Source organism: Penicillium canescens (genome assembly GCF_028828765.1).
Source record: "Penicillium canescens strain IBT 15451 chromosome Unknown utg000003l_segment0_segment0, whole genome shotgun sequence".
NCBI lineage: Eukaryota > Fungi > Ascomycota > Eurotiomycetes > Eurotiales > Aspergillaceae > Penicillium > Penicillium canescens.
In genome coordinates, this window is record NW_026703965.1 from 4,800,651 (window position 1) to 4,822,921 (window position 22,271).

At 47.2% G+C, this 22,271-nt stretch overlaps 7 protein-coding genes across 7 annotated transcripts; 4 read left to right on the top strand and 3 right to left on the bottom strand.

Annotated features, from left to right (window-relative positions):
* Positions 1–1,353: 1,353 nt before the first annotated feature.
* N7446_005106 (uncharacterized protein) lies at positions 1,354–2,010 on the bottom strand (the record flags this gene model as incomplete). The annotated part of the gene is made up of 1 exon (XM_058513854.1): positions 1,354–2,010. The coding sequence occupies one exon, from the start codon at positions 2,008–2,010 to the stop codon at positions 1,354–1,356; it is 657 nt and encodes a 218-aa protein (XP_058375183.1).
* A 5,616-nt stretch (positions 2,011–7,626) lies between these two features.
* On the top strand, positions 7,627–7,818 carry N7446_005107 (uncharacterized protein; the record flags this gene model as incomplete). The annotated part of the gene is made up of 1 exon (XM_058513855.1): positions 7,627–7,818. The coding sequence occupies one exon, from the start codon at positions 7,627–7,629 to the stop codon at positions 7,816–7,818; it is 192 nt and encodes a 63-aa protein (XP_058375184.1).
* Positions 7,819–8,223: 405 nt separating this feature from the next.
* N7446_005108 (lipid droplet assembly factor 1) lies at positions 8,224–8,919 on the top strand (the record flags this gene model as incomplete). Its single annotated transcript, XM_058513856.1, has 1 exon — positions 8,224–8,919. One exon carries the CDS (start codon positions 8,224–8,226, stop codon positions 8,917–8,919), a length of 696 nt encoding a protein of 231 aa, XP_058375185.1.
* Positions 8,920–9,842: 923 nt separating this feature from the next.
* On the bottom strand, positions 9,843–10,540 carry N7446_005109 (uncharacterized protein; the record flags this gene model as incomplete). Its single annotated transcript, XM_058513857.1, has 2 exons — positions 9,843–9,849; positions 9,912–10,540. 2 exons carry the CDS (start codon positions 10,538–10,540, stop codon positions 9,843–9,845), a joined length of 636 nt encoding a protein of 211 aa, XP_058375186.1.
* A 334-nt stretch (positions 10,541–10,874) lies between these two features.
* N7446_005110 (uncharacterized protein) lies at positions 10,875–11,398 on the top strand (the record flags this gene model as incomplete). Its single annotated transcript, XM_058513858.1, has 2 exons — positions 10,875–10,896; positions 10,983–11,398. 2 exons carry the CDS (start codon positions 10,875–10,877, stop codon positions 11,300–11,302), a joined length of 342 nt encoding a protein of 113 aa, XP_058375187.1. The 3' UTR covers positions 11,303–11,398.
* Positions 11,399–12,189: 791 nt separating this feature from the next.
* N7446_005111 (uncharacterized protein) lies at positions 12,190–17,427 on the top strand (the record flags this gene model as incomplete). Its single annotated transcript, XM_058513859.1, has 5 exons — positions 12,190–14,842; positions 15,634–15,637; positions 15,717–15,932; positions 16,662–16,872; positions 16,921–17,427. The coding sequence occupies 5 exons, from the start codon at positions 12,190–12,192 to the stop codon at positions 17,425–17,427; spliced, it is 3,591 nt and encodes a 1,196-aa protein (XP_058375188.1).
* A 449-nt stretch (positions 17,428–17,876) lies between these two features.
* Positions 17,877–18,182, bottom strand: N7446_005112 (uncharacterized protein; the record flags this gene model as incomplete). Its single annotated transcript, XM_058513860.1, has 1 exon — positions 17,877–18,182. One exon carries the CDS (start codon positions 18,180–18,182, stop codon positions 17,877–17,879), a length of 306 nt encoding a protein of 101 aa, XP_058375189.1.
* Positions 18,183–22,271: the final 4,089 nt, after the last annotated feature.

Here is a 22,271-nt window from a genome sequence, read left to right on the forward strand (position 1 = left end):
GCTTCTTTCTATGACCTACCGCAGGAGATCTTGGAATCGATCGCAATGAATCTTTACCTTCCTGATTACTTACATTTCCGTGCGCTTTGCCGTTGGACATGGTCTTTGTTCGGCTGTTCGGCCCTTGTACCCATTTTGAAAAAGATCCAGACCCTTAAAAACGACACTTCGGAAGTGCGATACGAGTATTGTCAATTCAGATGTCATTACATATCGCGAGGCCATATCTTATCTCACGCCTATCGAAAGAATGGTTCGATTCCAAAGGTGGATAATCTGGTCCAGCTTGGAGCATCTTTGAAGCACATTCCTTGTGGCGACATGGTTGAGCGCGCAGCTCGTTCACACAATTACAAAAAGCTTTTAAGTTGGTTGATCGATCATGGTGCTTCTTTTCGAGAGGTTCAAGGTGGTATCGATAGGCTCTGTTGCGAAGCATACGAGCAAGGCGATTTTGAAAGATTTCGCTGGCTGCTCTCGAAAGGAGCGTCTTTAGATATTTTGGCTGGAGTGGTGTTCGATTTTTCTGGTTGTCATAGGCCAAGGTCGCGTGAAGCTTGCCGTCATCATCTACTTCCGCTGAAAAGGGCCCTCAGAGAGGGAGCAAAACCTAGTGGCTCCCATGAGGCCTTAACAGCAGAGCTAAGGTTGCGTTGACGTAAAAAACTCAGTGACGGTTAGAGGAAGCCGATCAGCTAGATATGCAGCTTATGGATATTCATAAGGCGAAGCTTGGCACAGAGCATCTAAGCACGTGATACTCCCAAGCGATCGAGTTGCTAAAGAGCTGTGTTGTCAAGCATCCCGCTCTTCCCGAGCCCGTATTCAATTCTACCACCTTGCTGATATGGGGAAACAAAGATCTGGCAACCGCTTCATGATCAATCCATGAATTCATTTCATCATATAATAGTAGTTATCAGGGGCTGTTTTATTTGTGGATGATCTATCTTCTGTTAAATTAGCCTTCATTCATTGACAACAACTCTGAGTTCTCCATTATTATATCTAATAGCGTGTTACAAAATACAGTCATTCTTAAATCACCTTGACAGACCATACTTAGTTGAGGGCCGCCGTAAATTGGGACTTGTATAGGACAGTGATTCATACCCTAGGAATCAAAGCGCAGGCTGCAGTCTTATACCAGGGGATACAATACCATACAATATATATTTTACAACCGTCCTCAACTAAGTGCGGTCTGCTCAATAGATGATCTGCGCTAAGGCCTTGGCGGTGGGGCTGAGAAAGAGAGTCTCAGTGTGTACTGGTCAAGGCGATTTCGAGAATGGCTGTATCCTCGGATATTCTTCATATCAATTGATTTCATAGCTTCTTGCTCATGGAGTATCACGCTCTCCATTCGGTTTCCCAGTTGTCTCCGAAATCGCTCGACCACAGAACCTGTATCTCATCGCGGATGTCCTCGGTGACATCCTCCCATTCTCCGTCCATATTCTCCAGCATGTCAGCACCTACAATGTCGAACTTATGGCCAGCCCATTCTCCCTTGGTCAAATATCCTCCCCCCGCAATGCTAGTTGAACTATCAGACGACCAACAGATACGCATCAGAACTATATGGCCAAGAGTGGTTCCGGATGGCAACTTGTCCTTGAAGACATATTGACTGGTAGTCAAGTTCCTCAGGAGTCGAATTTTGGGATTGACAGATTCTTCCATGGCCGTGAGAGTCGCTGCCTCCCCTTCTTCGTAAGACCATAGTTCAAACTCCTCCTCAACGACATCATAGCGGAGAAGCTTGGATGTTGCATCGCTCTCGGCGGAAATCAAGTGGAGTTTGTCTAGTTGAATCGTGGCAGGGAGATCGTCTGGATTTGAGTAATCTCCAATACAGATGAGCCGTGTGCCAGCCCACTCGTGTTCAATCAGGTCACACAGTATGTTGGCCCATGACGAAAAAAGCAACCCTGATAGCTTTCCACCACATGACTGTGTTGTGTACTCGCGTCTGGATGGGCAAACCACCTGCCAGTATTGGCCCATTGTTTCTTCAAAGAAAAGGATAGGATGGAATTCGTGGAAGTGGAGGCCGTCAACGGATTAGAGCAAAGTTGAATGCTCGAATATGCTAATATTGGATGTAGCGGGAAGATGGTACACTTGTAATATGGCTTGTCTGGCGAGGCGCTTGACCTTTATATGTTGGTCACAATGGCGCCACTTGGCCCTGAGACAAGAAACAGAGGTCGCAGGAGTTAGGTGGTTCGGTTTTCGTATGTCCGTCAAATTAGAGATTCAGGTTCGATGCATAACTCCCAGGAATGGGTGGGTGTTTCCTGGGAACACTATAGCCGTATGTCAAGGATATACATGAAGCATACGGAACGATGGAGATATGATCTGCGCGGGACCCACATGGTGTACATGGGTTCCCCTGAACGCGAGGAAGCTACCTTTCTTTTGCTTCCTCGCGCTACGTCTTGTATCTAGAGTCGACTATAGCTTTATTTAATATTGATTACTGATCTAAATACGCTGTCCTCATCTACGGATACGTGAGACCCTCACACTCTGGCGTCTAGCTCCCGGGAACGCCAAATCACTTCCTGGCTATGTCGATAGCCTGGAAACCGAATCTATCTTGGTACCCACTTTCATCTAGCGCCATAAGAGTAGATCATAACCTATCACGCGCTTCCGAATTCCATAGGCAACCCAGAATTTCACCCAGCATATGTCGACTTTGCTGCTCACCGCAGTAGCCAGTCTGTTCGCCACTCCCTGGTCACCGCGATGGACAGTCACAGGTGCAGCTGATTGCAGCAGTGGTCTGGAATGATATCCCTTCATGCAGGCCACTGATCGGCTGTATACAGCGCATACTGCGTGTGAATGCATTCTTCGACGTACCGACTGTTTCAAGGTATTGGTCCATGCCAGCCACGCAGCCATGTAGGTAAGGAGCCTACGGCGATGGCATATAAAGCTGGCGAGGGAACGCCGCAGTGATTGTCAAACACCGTCACAATCCGAAGCATTTTCTGCCTTTGACGACCACTTCAATAACTACCATGCTGCCTTGGAATCCGTTTCTTGTTTGTGAGATAGAGGTCAGCCCCAATGGCGGTCCTGGCTCTTGTTGCGGGACGACGAAAAAAGGCGAGCCGTGCAAAAACTCGATCAAAGTTGAAGACACCAAGATCGGCCATCAAAAGTTGACCACTCTCGCCAGAGAGCCGTTTGACTTGTTATCGTTGCAGTCGAAGCTCTGTGATATCGCCAGAGACTTCCTCTGCGCGAGATGGCACCGGCAACGGCAGGCCGACCAAGTTGGCCAGCAGTGGTATGAAGCCGCCGTCTGCAACCAGGCGCGAGTACCACATGGCTCCAGAATGGCTTCTCCGTCAGTCATTGTACACCGGAGCCAGCGTCAGATATCGTCAGCCTCCAGGCGACGCCCTGCATCAGACAACACCCGGTCATCACCACCACCGGTGCCCCTGTCAACCAACCTCGAGCCAGTGCAGCCATTCAATTCATTTGTGACTTCTGCAATGCTGCGGACGAACAGCGTTCCATGGCGTGTTTCGCCGGCCCAACCGGCTATTCTGGCGTCGGTCGCTAATATCCGGGCGGGTTTCCAAGAATTGACTCTCCAGAGTCTCGCCCCGAGTGAAGAGGTCGACAACATCCACTGCGTGTTTTGCCTGGCCGATGATGAAGACCATGCGAACGAGCATGTGATCTTGCGCTGCCGTCAGTGTACATCGCTCTGCCATCTATCCTGCGCGGAAGAATGGTTCGAAAAGCGAGATACAGGCTTTAGCACCTCATGCTGTGTGTGGTAAGTGTGGATGACCTTTATTCTGCGACCAGGATACTGATGATTACAGTCGAAACGAAGGAGCCCTAGATGCCTTGATTCGCCCTTTACCAGTCACCTCATCGGATGCCGAAACACATTCCGTCCACACAGCAAGCGAATCGTCTCCCGCTAGTGGGCCCCGTCGCTCAGCCAGACTGGCAAGGCCTCATCTACCGGGAGACCCGTCCACCTCTGCACTGCTTCGCCGGTCGGCACGACTCTCCGCTCTGCGTGGGTGATCGTAGGGTGCAGGCGAGGTAAGATGGGAATAGAACAAGGGACGGCCAATCGCACGCGAGTGCACCTGACCGACACTCGGCATCGTGACCAGCAACTGTCGCCATAGCATTGATATAGATTTTTGAAGCAAGCCTACTGTAGCAAGAAATGAGATCCCGATTTTTTAGACTTCAGATTACAAGGCGGCCGTTCATCTTTGCAAGTGCTGGACACCACTAGACCTTCGTCAAAATTTACTGGCTGCGTCGCTCAATTCGAATCTGACATAGTTACCTTACCAGCAATGACAAAAAGACACGGATTCAGCTCAGTGGAGCCGCGTCGAATAAGGCGGAGATTGTTGACAGAAAACGCAACTCGTGGGGCTGGAGCAACTGAGAGATTGCTGTGCTTGTTGAATTGACTGTGGAAATCACTATGTTGACCCTGGGAACCTTAAAAGCATTTCTAGGAGCTGTTTATCCCCTAGGAAATACTCTCGAGATCCTGGGGCTTTTTCTATTTCTAGGAAAATGAGGTCTATCCCTGGGATCTTCACCTTTCGTTCCTGACTGGATACGGAACTGGCTCTGGGAATACATTGACCAGATCCGGGAGCTGTGGAGACCCCGGGAGCTTATTTTAGGGCCCTAGAGTCACTCTCTTGCCTTCCGAGATCGCCGAAAGCCCTCACAAAACACCTTCACCGGACCTGCGCACAATTCTGCGTCATTGGATCCCCCAGGAGGCCAAATCATCGCCCCAGGAATCAACAAGTCGTCAACAGGAACGCGGCTTTGATTCCCCGTGGTGGTGATAGCAGACCCCAGAAGCTACATCGGGTTTCCTGGGGCTATATGGCTCCTAGAAGCTGCTTCTTTGCTCCCAGAAATGTTTCAGGAGCCCCTGGGAGTAAGATAACTCCCAGGGTCAAGAGATGAGCTCATAGCACTGATCGAATCGTCAATAGGAGCGTGAGAAGTTTCTTGATAGTAACAGTGGATAGTCTTACGAGCCGCGAATAAAACCCGTGTAGTTGACTCTATGTTCACACTGGCATATGTTTTCTAAATATTACGTATCCATGGCTTCAAATGGCGTTAACTCTGAATATTCGACGTTGAGTATCAGTTATGCAACACAATTCCATCGCCGAGCGGAATTCAATAACTCATATGATATTCATCCTACAGGATTTCATCAATCAATCATAGATAGTTCATAGCGATTTCCAGATCTCCAGAGCTCGCGGAAATCACGAAGCATAATTTGGATCACCCTGTAGGAATAGTTGGAGTGGATATGAACGTTCCTCGATCAATCCATCCAGTTCATTGGCTATGGCAAGGCTTGTTTGCTTGCAACCCCACCATCCTCATTTCTTGGTTTGAGTAAGGGGAAAACGGCTTTTACAAGAGAGGTATGTAAATTGTCAATAATCATGTACCTAGTAACAGATGTGGGCCTCATCGTCGCACTCTATCTCTTGTGGACAAGTCTCTAGCGTAGCATATCTCTAAGGAGCCAACAGTAAGCCGGGAAACTATCCCATATTGTTTGATTTTGCTACAGTACGTTAAGTCATTTAGTTCCTCATCTTAAATGTTGAGGGCTGGGAATGGACTGACCGATTGCATATCAACGTCTATAAATTTTCCACCTTGAGTATATATAATGAATCCACCCCCAGCGGAAAAAAAAAAGAAGACCACACTAGAATTGGCTGCCTTCACATCATTTTATAATAATGCATTGCAAAAATCTCTCACCTCGGGCTAGACATGGTTCGTATGTCCCGGTGGAATGAATACGCCTTGCTTACAGCAATCAGATTGGAAACGTGCGTAGGACTATTGCTTGGCCTTTGAATCACAATTCTTTTTGAAAAGGTGGAGAGAAGGTTATCGTATGACGAAGGCGATGATGATGTCCCGCGTTCAGATGTCGTCTCACGCCTTTGATCTTAAGATCGCGCATTACAAAGATGTTTCGTGCCAGGCTAAAGGCTTCCGACGCCAAGTCAAGAAGGGGCTTTTAACGGCCAAAGAGATGGAAGAGAAAAGGCAAACTGTTTACAGTCTCTATGCTGATGCTATGAATGACCTCGAGAGATGGACCGGTAAGGGTTCTAAACTGTTAGTAACGCAACATTGGGAAACTAACTTTTTGCAGAGTACCGGTTCCCACTATATTGGACATGAGCACTTGAGCATAGACTACAGTGAACGACGGAGCCGCCATACAGTATTTTTAAAAGACCTACAAACGGCAGGGTGGTATGATCAAACAGCAAAGAAAGGAGAATCATCAAGCATTCCGTGCCATTCGCTTCCTACTCCAACAAGTATGCTGATTTGATAAAATCCCTTTTTGTTTTTGTCTATTTTACACTCTCCTGTTCTTCGGAAATAGAGTAATTAACACGTAAGCGGTGGAGGAACAACTAAATGTAGAGAATCCCCTCAGCACTGATGGATTTCGGTTGAGTGATCACCATGCGTTTTGACCTAATCTTATCTCCGTTTGCTTATAATCTATATATTATGGGTAATGGATCAGAGGACTGATGATAAGACTGGCCTATGTTGGTTTGTCGACACAGCTTGACAGCGAGAGCAACCACGACACGAATTCGAACTGCAGTGTTCTCCAGACTGATACATCTCAATTGTCTGTTAGGTGAGGCCACAGTGGGACTTTATCAGAGAGGTGAAGACACGCGATGTGTCCTCTGCAGTGCTGGTGGAAATGGTACATGATGATGATGAGGAATACAAGATTCTAGAAAGTGTTTCAACGGTTTACTTTTATGATGCTCCTCATAATAATGGTGTCAGTTCCAAACACGGAAAACCACTAAATTGAGTGGATCCAAAAGATTCTTCAAGACCCGAGTAGCTATTAATGACCTGAAATTTATGATATATGGGATGCTTTTCACCTCCGGGAGGCGTCGTGAACTCCAGTGGCTAATCGTTGAGCCGTCCACTATTGAGCGTTTACTCACCAGTATACTAATCCGCTTTGAAAACATAGTGAGTCTGGTATTCAAACTCGCAGGATCAAACCCAGGTCTTAAATCCTGATATGTAGGCTCTTCCCATTCTATCAAGCAAGCCAACCCTGAAAAGCCCCCACCGACCACATCACTCAGCATAGAAAGAAGAAAAGTATGTTTTATCTGGTAAAACCACGTAAATTCATTAAAGTGACACAGGCGAGTTTCCACGCCAGCAGAGCAAGTTGATCATTTTTTTCCCATGTTTTTAACTCCCCGATTCGCTCACATGATGATTTTTTTTCAAAAACTTATTTACATTGCCTGAACTTGCTATGTTGAAACCCTTTTCAAACCGATCACGAGCACAATTTTGCAATTTTGGATTCATCAGCACTGCTGTCGTTCATTTGGCTAATCCAACGTCACAGGTTATCTATGGAAGCGTGGCACTTGCTGGATCGGAGGGTCAAGCTTTGCTCGAGTCTGCTGTGAACAAATTCATTCAAGCAGAAGGTCCCGAGGCTATCGTCCTCTGGTCTCTAAAGATACACTCATAGGGGTCGTCTCAGCACTGATGAAACCAGGTGGCGACTTGACAACCGCCTTCCTACTTCCGCTTCCCCCGTCGAGCCTTGATCTGGCATTTGAGGATGATACCCTCGACCTTGTCAAGCAGGCGTGGAAGAAGATCATGGGAGATGAAGTAGAGGATGATGATTTTATGATTTTTGAGATCGCGATGGCGCTTCCGACCAATGATGCGTAGCATAGCATTGTTTCACGATTTACTATACCATTTTGCACGTAGGATATCAAAACATAGTGGAATTGATTCAATTCCAAATTACCAATGTTTGCAACCCATCGCATCAATAATCCTACGGCGCAGGTTATCTGGACGTGGCTCAGTATACTCATACTCCATGATGAAACTCCATGTGAACATCAAGCCTCATTTGCCTGTGCCACTTGATAACCAGATTTCACACCGTTCATGCAACATCTGCAGCATAGGTGGGGCGTGACGCACCCCATACGTCATTCCCTGGAATGCTCCAAATTGATGTAGATCCTGATTTATTGACTTTCATCTTTCTTCTCTGATGGTTCCTACAGTTATCTGCTTCGGTCTCCTTTCCAAATCGAGCACGGATTCCTCTCAGCGTTCATGATGCCCCTCGATAATGCCACCAGCGGGCTTACCGGTCAACTTCCTGTGAACCAATCTGTGAACCAAGTCCAATCAACAGCCAGCGGAGCGAAGAAGAATGTAAAACCGAGGAAGTTGAATCAAACGACCAAGGACCTGACGGAGCCTGTTGTCCCCGGCGAATACCCTTCAGATGACGCTCCCCCCAAAAAAGAAGAAGTCGATAGCGATGTGTCTTTCTCAGGGATGTGGGCCACCATCGTATCATGTGTTTCCTCTTTATTCCCTCAAGCTTTTGACGCCTTTGAATCCTGGATCCGGTATATGGTGTCCTGGTTGCTTCCTCCGCCCCGACAAGCTGCAATATATGAAGCTGCGCTCAAGCGCCCCGCTGCGACGACGTTTATCATTTGTCAGATGATATGCTGTGGTGTTCCCTTGTTGATATTCCTCGCTGGTGTATTTGTCTTTGCGGCTGTCTCGATATTGCTTTGGGCGATTCTGTCGCTACTTATCCTTGGTCCGGTATTGTTGGTCACCAGCATGATGGGTATTTCGCTTTGGGGCTGGGGCTGGGTCTTCTATGGCTTGGTTAAATGGGTTGATCAGCGGTTCTTGGGTGGTATGATCAGTCGCTTTTGGATTCCTCGGACACAAGAAGGAGATAAGGGAGAGGGTGGAGAGGAACAGTCTGAAGGAGAGAAAAACGACGAGTAACGTTAATGACTTCTGTCCGTAACCATTTATATACATTGTCTTATTCACATCGTGCGCAAAATTGCAAAATCGGTTTAGCGAAGACAGCTGCTCTCTGCATGCTTGCTTACACAATTTGAAGAGACACAGGGCTCCAGCAAAGCTCTCAGGCATCGTATATGTGATGTTGTAGAAGCTGAAGTTGTTGACTGAATGATCAGTGTTATATGGCATAGTGTAATTTGGCAAGGCATTCGTTGTCAACTTGACATTCAACCCAGGAACATGCAGGCGTTGAATAATTGAACTAGCTTTTCTCGAATCATCGGTATCTCGACAAGGTTGTGCCAGAGAGAATTCGGTATACCATCCTCTATTGGTGCCTTTCCTGCTTTCGCTCCTCTCCCTGCTTCCTGTATCTTGCGCCGGGACTGGTGGAAACTCGATCTGTTGCGGGTACTGAAATGCGACAGTGTCAGACAGGCATGCTGGTGGTGGCTGTGGGAAGAAAGCAGCCCGGAAGGCTTCTGCCTTTCGCTCAATTGTTTCCGCGAGGGCTCCAGGCGCTTGGGGATCTTGGATTTCAATGAGGGGTGATCCCCAATGTATATAGGGCAAACATGAGATAATTCGACATTTTCGAGCATTTTCGACATTGAAATAAAATAAAATCATGACGATATAGAGGTAGCAGCGAACGGTACATAGGCCCAGATTCTTTGGCAGCCCTCACTTCCCTATGTGCCTAAGAATGGTAATATTACCGCAAGCCAACCACGGGAAGGTACTCTCACAGCAGAATTCCTCTGCCAATTCTTTGATTCACCTTTCCGATCTAGTGCGATTAGGAGCACAGAGTAATGATCTAGCAATTCATATAAACCTGGTAAACCTGGATGTCCCTGCCCTGAAGAACAACGAATCTAGTGGAGACTAATGGTTTGTTATTGTCTGCCACACAAGTTAGCAAGCCAGGAAATAAACCCAGCCTACGAAAGGAAACTGACACATACAGTAGTTGCAGCGTTAGGTCTCCTCTGATCTTTGCTTTCAACTCAACTTCCACATCCAGATTCAAGTCCAGCCTCAACTTTAATTGATCGTTCTTTGTCGACTGTGGCTTTACTTCCGTAGACTCCGTCACTTGCTCAACAGCTCCAGTTGCTGCTTTTGGAACAAGTTGACCGGCCCGCTCTAGCTGGCCCTGGGTTTCCGGAGGGTTGAGTATGTGGCTCACACGCCTTTCCTGTGCCGTCCGTTGTTCCAAACTTCTATTGTCCCTTTGCTCGCGCACGACGCCTTGTTCCTGATATGGATCTTGTAAATGTGTCAATGTTCGACGGGGTCTCCGGTAGTGTCGAGTGCGCTGGTTCTGATTTTCAACCTGCGGTGCAGCCTGAGGTGAAGGTGGTTGTCGGTCATTCTGTCTTGGATCTGTGGAGTCGCTACCCAATTTTGCAGAAGGGGAACTTGATTTGGTAGAGTTTGGGACACCATTCACTCTTTGCTCATTAAAACCGTTTGTTTCTAGATCTGAAGTTGAACCCTTTCGCGGCTTGGGAGGTCGGAGTTTGGGGGGCTTCCTTTTCGGCGCGGAAGTACTCGCGTTACCATTCGCGTTTTGAATATCATGCGCCTGCATTATAATAACAAAATATAGTCAAGTGCTGTATTAAATAAAAGGTGTGAATTGCTGTGAAATAGGATTTCTTTTGCTTAAGTTGCAATCGCATTCAATTCGCCTCGCTGACGTCAGCATAGGCCTGATCAGGACATAAAGGACAACAAGAATCTTGCCGAGTCTGGACTCTCGCAGGTGATGAGAGGCCCCATTAAGTCAACCACAGACATAGAAGCAAAGTTAAAACTTGTTTCAAGCTAACAAAAAAGTTCACTTTCAATCGTGCAATGCTCAGAGCTTTCGGTTGAGAACCACTGAAATGGTTCATACCCAAGGATCTGCAACGTCATGAACTATGGGAACCGTGGATGCGAGCCGTGAGTTGATTTTGTGATCGATTTTCATTTACCTGATTATATGCCTACAAGATTTGTTTCTCAATTATACATATCACTGAATATAGATACCGTCACTACACAGAAAAAGCCAACACTTCCAAAAGACACAGATCATTCGAGCGAAGAGGATGAATCTGATTTCTACACCGACCAGGAAGATTCTTTCCAAGACGATTACACAGACGAGGCCAATCACCTAGAAGGATCAAATCCCAATTCTGTAACGACATCCGAAACCGAGTCTATCGAAAGAGAAGCCTCAGCCCAAGATGATAGACACGCACCCACAACAGAAGTGGTTCGAAGAGAAACGAGCACAGTATCACCGGTAACCAGAGGAATATCTCCCATACAACCGATAACTGAGCGGAGCGGACAGGGGTAAGCGATAGTGAAAGATGATGGAACTGCATTGAGCTTGAGACTTGATCTAAACGTTGACATTGAGGTCGAGTTAAAAGCTAAGATTCGTGGAGATCTGACTTTAAGTCTTCTGTTAGTCCTTCATTATCATTTTCATACTATGGGAAGCATGAAGCTCATAATATGCAGGGCCTGATTGACTAGGAAATTGACGAACGCTACTGGCGTTAGGATGTGATTAGCTGTTTGCCTAGTCTGTAGGTATTGATTTACCGAGTCCAAGGATGTTGATTTATGATATTTGGAATTGCCTAGTGCCAACTCCAGGAAGAATCAGACATGATCCCCCTCTCTTTGACGTTAATATTGAACAGAAATCTAGGAGTTATTAGATCTCAGTGGCACAAGTGTCCAAGACAAAGTTGGTGTGGCAACACGATGGACTGGACGGATAGTTTCGGTCAATAAATTCCTTGGCATGGAGTGATGAGGCCGGGATCTTTCTATAATGACCAGGAGGCTTTGTGGTACCGCGGTATATCTTGTGTTGTCATCGAGTGCCCTCTTGCAACCCTCATATATCGATATAGTGTCGCTTGAGTCAGGGTCATTTATACCATGGTAAAATTTCGGAGCTCGGTTACAACTAATAATCAGTGGCCATTTTATGTGTAGCCCCCGGTGTGGCGAGTCGGCTAGTTCCTGGTCCCGATGGGGTATAACAATGATGATATCATGGAGAATATAAAATCTTACCCGTGGTGATAGATTATAAATTACATGCTCGAATATCTCCAATGTAATAATTTGGATTTAAGAACCCCTACTAGCCATCAACTTATACCTGCAAAACGAGAAAATAGTTCAAAGAAAACTGGTTGCCGAAAGCTGCAAAAGCGCAAGAACGAAATGGCATCACCAGCGACAAAGCGAATTCTATCAGCGAAAAAGCCTTTAGTACCTCCTAAGAAATTCATGGGAAGTGATCCAGCCTCCCAGAGCCCTATACCTAGCCAGGAAGCATCAGAGATCAAGCCTGCAAACCAGGCGAAACCCATCAACAAGCTCTCGACACCAACCACACTCAAGAAGAACATTCGAAAGTTGCCAAAAAGATCGAGAACTGAGGAATTGTCTCCAATCTCCCAAGAGAAAAAGGTGTCGCAAACCAAAATTCCGAATGTCGACACAACTGGGACACCAGATGAGGAAAATGCAGTCAACTTGGAATATGAGGAGCCACTGCCAATAAGAGAGACCACCGAAGAGCATGAAGAGGCGGTTGGAGCCCCAGAAGACACACAACAGGTGGCAGAAATTCCCTCTAAAGAGCAGAGAAAATCTGAAATGAAAAAAAGTGATTCCGCCTCTGGGTCGGGTGGTGGCTCATTATTCCAGCGAGGGAAGAATGCAGCCTCGCGTATTTCGGACTTTACAGGCACCGTCAGAGATCTCAGCAATCGGGCCACAGCTGAGGAATCCCGGGGCAGTTTCGACAACATTCAGGATAACATTCGAGGTGTCACCAAAAATTTCAAGCCTGACGAAGGGGGTGTTGCCAGCAAACTCGCGGAGAAGATTCCCAGCCTCCCCACAGATTTGTCTGAGTTGAGGGGGCTTGAGGTTAACGAGAAGGGACAGATCCTTGACGATGATGGCAATGCAGTTGGAACACTCGTCGAGGGCGAACCCAGCGACCTTGCTGGCCAGGTGGTTGGGGAAGGTGGTGAGATTTTAGATGAGGATGGCGATCTGATTGGCCGAGTTGAGCTTCTCAGCGATGAGACTGCAAAGCAGGCCAATGCAGTAGAAGAAGCGGTTGACACAGATAATGTCCCCAGCTTGCAGGACCTCGCAAATCTGCCACTCGCAGAGGACGGCTCAGTCAAAGACCAGGACGGTCGAGTATTGGGGCGCCTTGTTGAAGGTGACCCTGATGATTTGGTGGGCCGAACTGTTAATGAGAATGGCGAAATTCTCGATGAAGATGGAGACTTGATTGGGCGAGTTGAGCCTATCTCCCCAAAGCAAATCGAAGAGTCGGCCGGTGAAACCGAGCCCACTGGTGGCGCGTTACTTCCAGGGATTGCCATTCTTCGGGGCAGAGAAATCAACAGAAATGGCAAGATTCTGAATGCTGAGGGCGAGGAAATAGGCCAAGTCGTCGAAGGTCAAGATCCCAGGCACCTGTCAGGAAAGGTCCCAAACGAACAGGGTCAAGTGATGGACATCAACGGAGAGGAGATTGGACAGGTTGAACCAGTGCCAGGCGAGGCTGCAAATATTGCGATGCAAGAACTCGAAGACAAAAAGGCTGCTGTCGATAAGCAAAAGGGCTTCACAGATGCCAACAAATCACCCGAAATCTCCCAGGAATTACCTGACATATCCACGCTAGAAGGCCTGAAATGCAACAAGTTCGGATACATTATTGGCGAGGATGGTGTGCCAGTTGGTGAACTTATTGAGGGCAATCCCAAAGAGATATCCAAGGGAGAATTCCAGCTCGATGATCGTGGTCAATTCTGGGACAACAGAGGAAATATCTTGGGCGTAGCACAAACAATCCCAATTGAAGAGGAGGACCAGCGCCCTTTCGCAGGGTTTGAAGATCTTGTCGTGGTCAAAGATGGCTGGGTCGAAGACACAAATGGGGCCCGAGTAGGCCAGGTTGTTGATGGTGAGATCAAGAAGCTCGTTGGTCGGGCTGTTGATGACGATGGAGATATTTTGGATAAGAGAGGCAATCTCATTGGACACGCTGAGCCCTGGGAAGAGCCGGAGCCAGAGCCAGAAGAGGTCGATTTCTCTTTCTTGGAAGGTCTCTCGCCTAATAAGCTGGGCCTTGTTATTGGACCAGACGGCGCGTTGGTCGGCCGTGTAACAGAGGGGGACTTGAAAAAGGTTGCTGGTAGGACCATCGATCACGAAGGCCAGCTGTGGGGCGATGATGGCGAGGTTATTGGACGGGTTGAGCTGGTCCCGGAAGAGGAGCGTGAGGTGCCAGCTCCTTTTAGCGACCTGGGTGATCTGGTGGTCAGACAAGATGGGCTTGTTGAAACTGAGAAAGGCGTCGTTGTTGGCAGGATCATTGACGGAGATCCCAAAGAATTACGAGGTAAAGCTGTGGATGATGATGGAGACATCATGGATAAGCGTGGCAATGTGATAGGACGTGCTGAGCCATACACTCCATCCGAACACTCTGAAGAACCAGAAGAAGACCTGTCCGAACTTGAAGGGATGACAGTCAACAAGTTTGGAAACGTCGTTGACGAAACTGGCGCTGTGTTCGGGCGGCTTATTTCAGGAAATCCTAAAAAGCTGAATGGCAAGAAGGTGGACGGAGAAGGTCAGATCTGGAGTACTGATGGGAAAGTGCTGGGCAATGTTGAACTTATCCCTGCTACCGAGCGAGAGCAATCTGAAGGGGTGTTTTATGGGCTCGATCACTTGACTGCAACAAAGGATGGATATGTGATCACTCCAGAAAGGGAAGTGGTCGGTAGGCTGATCGACGGGGAGCCAACAAGACTTGTTGGTCGTGCCGTCGATGAAGATGGTGAAATTGTGGATAAAGTGGGCAATGTCATCGGCCGCGCAGAGCGATGGACCCCTGAGGAAAAGCAACGCGATATCAACCCGATGAGTGGCCGAAAGGTCAACCAAGATGGCGAGGTCCGCGACGAAGACGGTAACCTGATACAGTGCGTCCCGAAACTGGTGCAACCGGCTACACTCTTCGAGTGATTATTCAGCCCCACCGCCAAGAGGCACTAGGCCATAGTAGGAATAGCCCCCGAGTAATAATTTTCCTGTACCAGTCTCGATACGACGATTTACTTTGTTAAATACGGTTCCTCGTCTCGTAACTGTATTGGCGATCCAAGGGAACTAGAATTTTCCATAGAAATGCAAACAAGTCAAAACACTAGAGCTGGGAAGTGCGTCGAGAATCTGGCAACCTGTTACTTGTGTGAAAAACACTGGACCCTGATCAGCAAAAATACCCGATGGCTATTTTAGATTGGCTGATCGATGATGATATCTGCTGATGTGGAGGAGTTCAAGCTAGAACAAGTATGACGTATATTAGATCCTGACTCCACTCTTGACGCTACAGTCTATTACATCTAGCATTAGACAACAAACGGATGTAGCGGTGAACCAATGTAACATGACCGCAATAGTCTCCAGTGCAGCATTATGCGTCGTAGCTAATTTTTCGCTACCGTCTTACCGCTCTTTTGGCAACACGGCCAGGCTATAAATAAGGTACTACTTCCCATAGAAATTGTGGTATTAAACAAGAAACTTCACACCTCTACCTCTGACCGTACCTACATCGCCCAGTTACGTAAGTGTGTCCTATATTCTATTACCGAAAATCCAATGTTCAAAAATTTGCTGATTCGTGTGTGGTCCAATCGATCTAGTCTGATCAGTATGCCCAACCGACAAAACGGGGTTGTGAAATGGTTCAATGACGAAAAGGGCTATGGCTTCATTACTCCTCAGTCAGGCGATGATTTGTTCGTGTCGTTCAAGGCAATTCAAGCGGACGGATTCAAAACCTTGAAGGAAGGCCAGGCAGTGACATTTGTTGCCGCACGCGGGCAAAAAGGCATGCTGGCGGAAGAGGTACAAATAGCGTAAGGATTTGCGCCGCAGGGAGTTTGATATTTTAGCGATTGCTACAGATTCGCTACCCTTTTTGTTATCCAGATCTTTTTCTAGGAGAATGCTATATCCCCGAAGCATCTGTCTCTTCATTCTCTGAGTAATAAATCCTTCTTAAAGCTACCCTGCCATACTTTGCTGACGGGCATATCCGTGTACATTAAACTACCCGTTATTGACGGCGGTAGTTTAGAATGATGCCATTAACCGTCATCTTGTGTATCGGCTCTAAACTTACTACCGCAGCTTGTAAGTGACAATTCATAGTATTGTAAAGTATAGGGGGATCTAGTGTTTACAGGATAGGTTTTGTCAATTAAGATAAAGATTCCTTAGGAACAGGTGTATTATACAAGAGAATACAAGAATACAGAGACAGATTCTTGCAGAAATTCCAGGTCCAACTCGAGCTCTGCTATTTGTCTTGTTTGCATTGTCATGCAAAATTCTCGATAACTGGGTCGCCAATACAATTACGAGACAGAGTCATGTATTTTATTTACAGTGAAGTGAATATATGAATACTGATACAGGAGTATTAATGATCCGGTGTTAATCCTATCATAGATTAGCGGGCCTTGTGAAGTGGGTCTGGAAATTAATCTAAGAGTGTAGGTGGTCGCACCAGTTTCGGGACGTACTGTAGGCAGACTTACTATGGGTAACCCCAAAGCCTTGATAGGCAAGACGGTGAATGATAGTGGCTATATCGTTGACAACGATGGAAATCAAATTGGCGAGTGCACGCTGGAGGAGAACGTGCCAGATGTCGAGCCCGAGCCCGAAATATCACACGAGGAAGCTGAGCAACAGGCCAAAGAGGAACATAACCGAGATTTAGCGAAGAAGATCTCGGCCGTTATCCAGCAAACACTTGAATCGGTGGAGCCGCTCTGTAAACAGATCACAGAGGTAAGCCTCTCTTGGGTTGTCTCATTGGATATAACTGACCTGATATAGCATCTTGAAAGAGCCGATCGTACGCCGCGAGAGGAGTTGGATGAAGAGAAACTAGTCCAGACCGTGAAACCTCTAATTGAGGATGCTGGAAACTTGCTACAGGAGTGTAAAAGCACTATCAGGGCGCTCGATCCCGATGGGGCCATCGCTGCATCTGCAAAAGCCCACAGTGCTTCTCACGAGGCAACACCGGAAGAATATCAGCTAGCAGATCTTTTGAAACAACTGACTCAGACCGTGACGACTACCATTGACAATGGCCGTCAGAGAATCGCAGATATGCCCCATGCGAAGAAGAAACTCAATCCGCTGTGGACATTGCTATCCGAACCACTTTTCCAAATTATTGCGGCAGTGGGTTTGCTTCTAAGTGGTGTTCTCGGTCTTGTCAACAATCTTCTGAGCGGACTTGGCCTTGGTGGTCTTGTTCGTGGTCTTCTCGGTGGTCTTGGAATCGATAACCTGATGAACAGTCTCGGTTTGGACAAGGTGGGCATTGGAAATTGAGGAAGTCTTTATTGAACATTAAAATTTCTGCTATTACATCTCTCTCAGCCTTATTAAATTTGTACATCTGTGTAAGGCGGTCGACGTTACCAGTCACCCCTGGACTAGCAAAATCAAGACAACCCCAAACTACTATCCTCTGGTCAACTTGCCGCTCCCAGCTGATGGGATTTTTTACTTACACTTCGGAATAGCTGTCACGCAACTTCCTGTCTGACGGCGTCAACCTTTGTCGCCATGTTTCATACTGATCAGGTTAAGTTAACTAGCATCCAAAGGGTGGTGTCTGTATCAATGCCCTAAATATATCCTCGGGAATAAATACATAATTTCAGTCTTGCATCGCAAGTTAAACACACGACGGTCTCCACATTGCTTCCAAAGATATGGGAAAGCACTAGACGCGACCATACATCCATAGACATAAACCGGCGAATTTCACATAGCATTTAACTGCTCTCGCTATCGCTCTTGCCGTTCTTGTAGGTGCCAGAGTGCTGGGCCTTCTTGCACCAGCCATAGTGGTTACCGTTGTCGCCTTCGGACTCAACGTCGCAGGTGGGGGTCGAGCTGGCGGAGGCCGACGAAGGCTTGGATGTAGTCAGTGAAGCGTGGCTAGTCGAGGGAGTGGACGTGACCGGGGTAGTCGAGTAGGTAGAGAACGAGGTAGAGAGAGTGTGAGGGTTCTCACCCTCCTGGACAGGGAAGGCGAGGACAGAGCCAATAATGGCCAGAGTAGCGAGGGAGTACTTCATCTTGACGGACGCTGTTTGACTTGCAACGGTATAGCAATTGAGAGCTAAGCAAACGAGATTGGTGGCTGATCAGGGTCGTCTGGAGGAAGAGATGGATATTTAAAGCTGGCGATGCTCAAGGAATACGGAGCAGACGCGTCCGCTTCGTTACGATGAATAATGAGACGCGATGCTGGAAAAGCGTTGTCATAGCGCATTGCGATCGACCAATGCGACTAAATGCGGGTCTCGTTGGCGCTACAAGTGGCAGAAACGTGAATTGTGGGGCAGGATCGGGATATTATTGGCACAAAGTGATCCACATTTTAAACTTAAATCCCATATCGGTGCTGATCCCTTGCACGTTCCTTTCACGAATGCTTCCAAACTAGACTCCGTCCATGGCATAATGCCCCGCCGAAGGTGTAATTGGCTCGAATGCCGCTACCACTTACTACGAAACGGGACAGGGACAAAATGTACCCCTGTTTATCCCGAAGCCAGTCTCCAATGTGTCTGGGCCATTGCAGACTGTCGAGCTTGGTTGGACGCCATCTCTTCCCCGTGGCGGAGGTAGGCCCTTCCAGACGGCTAAAGGCTTCTGCCGATCCATGTACAGCTGGACGCTCTATGCGGATGCTACACTCCCACGGACAAGAGTCGTCAGGTCATAAGTCTGTCAACTGGCGTCATGTACGATTTCAAGGCCCGCGTAGTAAGTCTCGGAACTAATGACGCATGATGTCTCAAAGCACCGTTTATAATTGGTGCAACTACAGTACATAATGAGTATAACTTTTGTGTGTGCCCCTGTACGAAAGCAGCAACTGAACGGTGTCCAATAGATGGACTACGGGCTTGCATTTGTTGGTGAATGTTCTGACTAAGGGACTTCTTACAGCTTGTAATTACGTGACCCAATGCCTAATGCACCATCACCAGCAGACATTGAAAAGGACCATTCGCAGGGAAAGTGGCTTCATATTGGGACGTGGAGTTTGAGAAATACCCGGGCGATAGACTGCCGGTGACTGATTATTTGGATCCTGGTCTTTCCGAAACCGATGCTCATTCATTTTTTCTAAGTGAACACGCAAAAAGGAGGGTTTGAGTGCTTTGCTCATTTGTGGCCTAGTCTCAACTTGGTGGTGTTTCCCTCCATATTCACCTCGACCTATGGAACGATTGTCGTTCCGGATAGCCTAACACCAAAAGAAACTCTTTTCAAGGATGATGATTCAGATGGGAATAGGATATTTATTGAGTGGGTCGGATACAGTGCAACGGATCTCCACACTGAGATATCCTATGGGACATTGCGGAGCTTGACGAATCCAGACCACTGTAAGGACCGAGGACATACCCAGCTTCGTATGCTTCGAACTGTTGTTCGTCGGAAGGCAGGCTATAACGATGCGTGAGATCACGCGATGAAACACTCGTCCTCAACTCGCCTGCTTACATGTAGTCTTTGTTCCGGAGTGTTTGGTACCTGGAGATTGCAATTAGTCTTATGGTTTGGCCATTGTCGATATACCTACCGTTGGCCATTTTCCATCAAACCTCGGTAAATCGAAGACCCGATGGACGTGGTTTCCCTGGATGAAACCAAAGGTAAGCTCTGTACTAACAGGGGATAGTTGCTGCACGAGCCACTTACGATTGCCAATCATCGGGATAGTAGGTACTGTCACTAGCATACCAATCCGGATCCTTAAATAACTTCGTCAGGCTTCAATTTTATACAAAGCACTAGCAATACTTGCTACATCAAGATGTTGGTCAGCCATGGTCAAAACACGATTTCAACAACTGGTGCGGAGATAGGTGTTGAGAATATAGAAGACATAAAATTCAATTGTGGGCCGAATAACACCCCCCGAAAAAAACTCAGAAAAGCGGCGTACCGGGGCACAAAATTACCAGTTTGGGATGGCCCGAGCGTCACATTTGCCAGTCAAAAGCGGGGGCAGGAGTGGACTCTCTTTGCCTGTCGCTATTCAATCAATGACGGGAGTCTCCTGGATGTAGCACAATACCCCCATATCTTCTTTACGAAGCAGATCTCAGAGGCAAATCGATACATGTAAGCCCTTAGCTGGCTGAACAGAAGCACATTCCCCTGGGTGACTGATATATGATTGTCAAGCGATCCAAAGCTGGCTGGCTGCTGCCGCTTAAACTGTCACAACATTGGAGAGCAAGTGTTCAATCAAGCCTGAATGATTTTGTTTTAACGGGCTGCGGGCCAACCAACACAGATCCGACTACAAAAGTACGTATAAGGTTTACGCGCTAGGGCGCGAACTTAAAGCAGGGCCAGAGCTTGAATCCCTTGCCTTGACCTCCGGGTCTTATCGTGAGCGATAAAGATCCCTCATTGAAGCGGGGAGAAACCTATTCATGCATCACAGAGAGAAGAAGAGCAGGCCACTGTGAAAAGAAGTTAAAGTTGAACTAGATTTTGTAAATGAGACGGGTAAGGCAGGAAGGTTAACAAGGGCAGTGGAATAGTGATGCCAACCTGATGGCTAGTTCCAGTTCCCTTTTCTTATGGTTGAACCCTAATGGGAAATATGGACTCACGGGCCGCGGGAAAGATTGTTGAACTGCCCCGAAGCGACGGGCTGCAGCTGCGCTAGTGATTTCAGTCCATTTAGCAAGGTTCGACATTACCAAACTGGCGCAGTCGGGGATCTAAACACTTTGCCATTACTAGAGACCGCACTCGGACAATGTGAGTTCCCTATCCACCTCTCTAGATGCATTGCTGATTTATGAAATACCCTAGGTAAGCAATGCATTTTGTCCTACTCGCTCATATGGCTTAGAAACCCTAATCTTTCGGGTCGAGAACAGCTCTGGCCTATAAAAAGGGCATCGTACTCGAATTATGACTGTTTTCAACACACTGCTCGCAGTTCAAGCTGCAGACGCTGACAGCTCGTTTTCCTCTTGACGTAACGTTTCAACACGGGTCCTTATAGCCTCAAATTACGTTGCATCCTCAGTCATCAGTGCGACCATAATTTGCGCGCACGAGACCAAAAATATCTTCCCACTTCCCTACTAAGATTTGACCGGCAACCAATCCACATTTTATTTTCTTCCTTCACCTCCCCTACGTATCTGATTCTAATGAAAACGAGTTCAGAGCGTCACAAGACGACTAAGCTATCTACTGAGCTAAGATCAGCTAATTTGGCTATAAAAACGGCATTTCGCAGTCAAATCTAGCTAATGAGTTCGAGTGTAGTCGTCGGACGATCTATAACACGTTAAACCGCCTTGAAGAGCATCGGAAGGCTTCCCCAAACCGGCCATCCTCCTAAGCTAAGCACTCGAGCTTGCAGATGCTTCTATCTTCAAGCGCGCTGGCACCCTTTTTGGGCCTATAGATAGCTTAGTGTTACGACAGCCGGTTACCCTTCTCGGTCCACTCTACAGCCGATTTCAAAGCAATTCGGATTATCGAAATAGCACTAGAGACAGAATATCAATCTAGATAGACTGTTACTGCTTTGTTGGATTCATTTATCCAGCGTCCGGCACAAAACAACTCCTGACAATTGGCTCTTCTTGCACCAATTTTTTTCAGGGATTCTATGAGATGAACGGAAATATGTTATTGTTTAAGCCACAGCATACCACATATACTGTACCATCGATAGTGAAGAAGTCCGGGGCTACCAACAAATCATATAGTTAACGCATATCTCTCCTGACTATAGTGGCAAAGGCGCTGGACAATATCTCCATCTCTTTTCTCCGATATTTCTCACACACTGGTTCACTTCTACCTATACCTCCCAATGAGCCGAGTAGGGTCAGAATCTTCTGCTTGTTTTACGCTATTCATAGCACGGGCGGTGACAGGTGAAAGGTGGAGTGGTATGACAGATCGTACTTTCGTTGGTAGCGAGGTAACTCGCCAGATCTTTGACTGTAATCAATGCTCATGTCCGATAGAATGGAACCCGGTACTTTGAATAGATTAGTTTCCCAATATTACCTTGTTAATAATCTAGAACCCTTACCCGTCCAACGCTCGACGTCATTCATAGAATCAGCATAGAGACTGAAGACAATTTGCCTTTTCTCTTCCACTTC